Source organism: Myotis davidii, unplaced genomic scaffold (assembly GCF_000327345.1).
Source record: "Myotis davidii unplaced genomic scaffold, ASM32734v1 scaffold582, whole genome shotgun sequence".
Taxonomy (NCBI): domain Eukaryota; kingdom Metazoa; phylum Chordata; class Mammalia; order Chiroptera; family Vespertilionidae; genus Myotis; species Myotis davidii.
The window spans coordinates 1191879-1197255 of NW_006294113.1; the positions used below are offsets into that span (position 1 = coordinate 1191879).

Below are 5377 nucleotides of genomic sequence, written 5' to 3' on the forward strand. Positions count from 1 at the left end.
CCCGGCTCACTGTTATGTTATCTCTTCGTGACACATAACATGATTTGAGATTTCTTTTAAATTAATAAACTTAATTTTTAGGTTTACAGTTTTAGATTTACAGAAAAATTGAACAAAGAGTATAGAGTTCCCTTTACTTCTCCCCTGCCTCCCTAAACGATGTCCCCTATCACTAACATCTTGTATTGGAGTGGTATATCTGTTACAATTGCTGAGCCAATATTGATAGAATTAACCAAAGTCTATAGTCTAGACTAAGGTCACTCATACTGTTGTACATTCTATGGATTTTGACAAATCCATAGTCATATACGGGGGTGGGGGGGCAAAAGTAAACTACTACTACTACTACTACTAATAATAATAATAATGAATACAGAATTAATAAATAATAATACAAGAATAAGCTCTGTGTTTTGTGTACTCACAACTGTAAGCCTACTTTTGCCAACCCCTGTATTCACTATTATCATATACAGAATAGCTTCACTGACCTAAAAATTTGCTTCACCTATTCACTCTACCCCACCCAACCTCTGGCAGCCACTGAACTTTATATTGTCTCTAGAGAGATGTCTCTAGAGATTTGCCTTACAGAATGTCATATACCTGGAATCATACAATATGTTCACTATTTGATTTTTTAAATATTATTTTTTTAAAAATCCCTCATGAGAACAGAGACCGCCTCTGTCTTGTTCTTTCCTTTGTCCACAGTACCAACAACAGACCCTCAGTGGATCCTCTGTAGGAATTTGTGGATTGAATGAATAGATGAATCTATCCACCAACCCCATAAAGTGCAACCACCTACACTTTTGAAATACTCTTTTCTTGAATTGCTCTGGTAACTTGGGAGCAGACTTAATCCAGGTTTCAGACTTTTCCACTGATGCTTCGCAGATATTAGGAAAAGAAAAGTTGCTCCCCGGCTCCACGTGGTTGAGGGTGTGACTGCTCTGGGACCTTTTGCCACCCGAGACCAATATCTCACAGAGGGATTTTCCCAGTCATTTTAGACTCATGGGTGCTCCTTGGGTTAGAAATGCAGACTCTTACATATTAATGGCTCCCTCATCCTCTCATAATCACAGGCTGATCATGGATCTGCTGCCTCACTTTCCTCCCTTTAACCTTGCCTTTGCTCTTCCAAATCTTACCATTTACCCCTAAACAATTACCATTTTTCTCACTCTTTACCCCTTCTATCTTCTGTCCTCACATCAGTGAAGGAGAAACACATACTAATGTGACTGACAAGAGCGAGCACGCCATTGGAGATGTCCTGTGCTAAGAAAATGAAGAGCCAGATGTTTTAAAGTACAATGAACTCTAACCAGAAACCATACCTTCTAAACCACTGGGAACTGCCCAGAGGTCTCCGCCACAATTTCCATAACCTCCAACCTTCTCTCGTTAAAGTGCTTTCCCCTTAACCTCTACCATCAATAGATACAAATCAATTTCCTCACTCAATTCTTAAACAATTCTGTTGTTTATTGGGCCACAATTCGTAGAAATCTTTTTTAATGCCTGGCCCATAGGAGGTCCCTCCGAATTTATTAGGATGGAAGCTTTAGGGTGTTTTTACTACTTCCTATATTTAGATTCAAGGAAATATGCTTATCATCACCTTAGTCAAGGCCTTAATTGTTTTATAGCCCTCAAGTGTGGGCCTGCTCAGCCTCTGTCTATTCAAACAGCCCTAATCGGTCTAACATAAACCCTTTCCCAGCAGGGGGAGCACAAATGAGGGAACAAAATCCAATAGAACACTGGCAGCACTGATGATTGCAGAAAGAATAAATAGCAGGATGTCTTTTGGGGGGTATTTGAAATGTAAGAAAGGAATGTTTTTAAAAATATGCAAGATTAAAAAGAATGCAGCACACAGATAAAAGTTACTGAAACCCATTTGTAAACTTCAAATATTTTGTTACATCACAGTATTTTGAAAGAATAAGAAAATCTGTTTCTATTTGAAGGTAACTGTTAACTCATTCAATACCAAAGAGCATTGCCTAGTTTAATGAGTTTAGATTTACTTGGGGTTCTATTGTTTTTAAAATTAGAAATATACCTTTAAAGACTTAACATTCATAATTTGTAATTTAAAGAGCTATTTGCAGTTATACTTTTATAGTGTTCATTTACCTAAAAACATTAGTTGGCGGTGAATTGTGCAGCCTTTGGGTCTATAATATCTTTTCATGCCTGGAATTTCATAAAATGCTTTCAGGGCCCTTTTAAAAAGAAGTTAGTTAATCAAACACTTTTTAATGAGTAACCTTGCCTCTAAGACGTATTTCTTTTAAAAAGTGTTCCATAAAAGTGATATAAATGAAGAAGTAAAGTAAGCCCCAAGTGCGCCCGTGGGACTTGAATGGCTTTGAGGGCTTTGATGACCCCGGGGAACCACTTTCTAAAGCTTCATTCTCAGCGTTGATCAAGTTACTAAAAGCCTAGTGCAATCCCAGCTCCATTCTGCAGGTCAGAATCCACAACTGCGTAGGTTTCCTTTAGCTATCACTCCGCTGTCAGGTATGAAATCCCCCAATTTTGCAGGGTCGCAGTCTTGCTTCTGTGGCCGGTCTTTTCAGCATTCATTTGAATGGCAAATGTCACCACTAATATTAAGGAGTGGGCTCAGCAAAGGATAAAATAGATAAAGAAGCACACTTACCATCAAGCATGTTACTATCATAACAAAGATGCTGAGAAATATGACAACGGCATAAAATCCTTCTTTGCTCCAGATTTTGTCCGCTTCATGCTGCCCTTGCAGAACATTTTTCTTTAAAAGCAAAACAGAAAGTCCGGCGTTAGATGAGAGCTGGAGGAGACTGGCGTTCTTATCAGACACTACGCATATTTTTAGCTTTCTCCCATTCAGTGTAGTAGCACACACCTACATTCCGCGCTGCCAGCGCTGCTCCTCCAACTGCTCCGAGACAAGGCACTGCCCCCTCAAAGAGAGTATTTCATCTCCTGCCCAGGAACAGACAGGCCCCGCATGCCAGGCCCGGTCCCAGCTTCGTAAATGTCCCTCCCATCTCTCTTGGAAATGACCTGGTTCATAGGTAAGAGAGTTCCGTTCTGTTGTGCGTGGAGGAAATTGTTTCTGAAGCTTTCTTGACTCTGTGTGAAGTCCCCTCCCACAACACCACCCTGGTTTACGTGCTGTAATACAGCTCTTAACTTTTCAACAAAAGTGAAACAGGTGCAAACAAAAGCTCATAATGCATTGACCAACAGAGCAACGATGTCAGAATCATTTCCTTCTCCTTTTTCCTCCTCTGTTATCAAATCTTTTCATTTTTTAAAAATGCAGTCTTATTTGTCAAAAATCTGATTAAAGTACCAACCTCAACTACATAAATTGTTAGAATATTACATTTTATTTAAGCATCAGGGAACACCAAAAAGAGTCCAGAATTATTTAGTAAAAAAAAAAAAAAGGTGAAATAAATAGTTTTATTTTTATTTATACTTTTTTTGTTTACTACTTTGGGAGTGGAAAAGCATGAATAAAATGTGAATGAGTGAAATTTTATTTCACCTACTCTTTTTTTAAAAAAGTATATCTACTAAATCAAGTTTTACAATGTAATTAGTTTTATGATTCAGTGAAATTTATAGATTTATAGTTAAACTTCAACCTGAAACCAAATGGTCCACAATTAGGAAAGACAAAGGTGGCTGAGCCCTAACTGGTTTGGCTCAGTGGATAGAGCGTCGGCCTATGGACTGAAGGGTCCCGGGTTCGATTCCAGTCAAGGGCATATACCTTGGTTGTGGGCACATCCTCAGTATGGGGTGTGCAGGAGGCAGCTGATAGATGTTTTTTTTAACTATCTACCCCTCTCCCTTCATCTCTCTCTAAAAATCAGTAAAAATATATATTTTTAAAAAGAAAATAAAGTAAGCCATTCTCTTAAGAAAGAACCGGGTATTGCCCTAACCCAGTGGACGGCAAACTGTGGCTCCCGGCAGGATGTGTGGTTAAGCATAACCAATGGACATAAGACACTGGGGGATGGGGGAGGCTAGGGGACTGTCTTGGGCGGGGGGAAAAAATGGACACATATGTAATACCCTGTAATAAAAAATAAAAAAAAAATAAAAAAAATGTTTCCGCTTTGCTGAAGGTTGCCTTTCCCCCCTTTTGTGAGAGTATGTCTGTCCCGGGATACTGTCTCCAATGATTAAGAAAGTCTTGAACAACGACATATTGAATGATGGAAAGCCACGTGGAGAAAGGGCCTGGAAAGTGAGAAGTCATTTTGGACATTTCAGCGGCAAGTGAATTCCCAGCTTAATGTAACCACTGGGGTGACTCCAGTGGAACAGATCAACCTAGCTGATCCTCGTCCATCCACAGAATCATGAGAAATAAATAGTAGTCATCACACACACACAAAAAGAAAGCCTTGAATAAAACCTGCGCTTGTGTCTGAACTTAGAAATCATTGCTAATTACCTTTGTGGGATTAAAAAGAAAGAAAGAAAGAAAGAATACTTTCACCATTTGTAAATTAGACAAAATGAAACATTTGCCTTGAAAAACATTTTGGAGTCTTTTTTATTGCTTGAAATAGTTGAGTTTCCATTTCCTTTGCTTGTAAAATATTGATGTACTCACCATACCATCTTGCTTACTTTCTAAGGCACAGACAAATTCGTGGATATAAGAAATGATTTTGAGATAACATTTTTAAAATATGGAAATAGTAAGTGGATGGAGAATCTGAAAATACTTGATGAAATGATTGGAAACCAAGTATCTTTCTGGACAGGAAATCTTGGGTTCAGATGACAACTCATCTTTTACTCTTTAACCTCATTCAGATATATTTTATTACAATGTGTTCATAAACATAGCTGGTAACTAATAAAAAAAAACACTGCTGAAGAAATCAGGTATAAATATGTCAAGGAGTTTTTTTGTTTTGTTTGTTTTTTGTGCAGGCAACTAAATAGCATCTATTGCTTGCTATAAAAGCCAACTAGTGAAGCTTTCAAGGAGGCAGCATAGACCTGTCAAATTTAAGTATCAGGATGTGAGCTTTAGTTAATGTAAAATGTGGATCAAAAGGGGTGGTTAGGTGGGTGGTAAGAGATTTTGTGTTCCTAACCTGATCTGCTTCATTTCTTCTCTTCCTGCTGTAGTTATACACCTCCTGGAATAACAACATGTTCCTTTCCGTGTAAGACATATCTGTTTTGTTTTTCTTTTACTTAAAGCAGCGATGATGGAAGAATTAACCTCCCTCCTCCACTCTCCCACCCCCAGTTAGAAAGACACATGTTTTGTACTCCCAGAACTTAGTCACTGCACTTTCTTGGTAAATAGATTTCCTTCTGAGTCATGCTATTC

At 38.4% G+C, this 5377-nt stretch overlaps 1 protein-coding gene across 1 annotated transcript in view; it reads right to left on the minus strand.

Moving 5' to 3' along the window:
- PTPRR (protein tyrosine phosphatase, receptor type R) overlaps positions 1-5377 on the minus strand; it is a 122218-nt gene that overhangs the window by 108109 nt on the left and 8732 nt on the right. The window contains exon 3 of the mRNA XM_015566849.1: positions 2684-2794. Within this exon, the coding sequence (XP_015422335.1) occupies positions 2684-2794 (111 nt within the window). The remainder of the gene's footprint in view (positions 1-2683; positions 2795-5377) is intronic.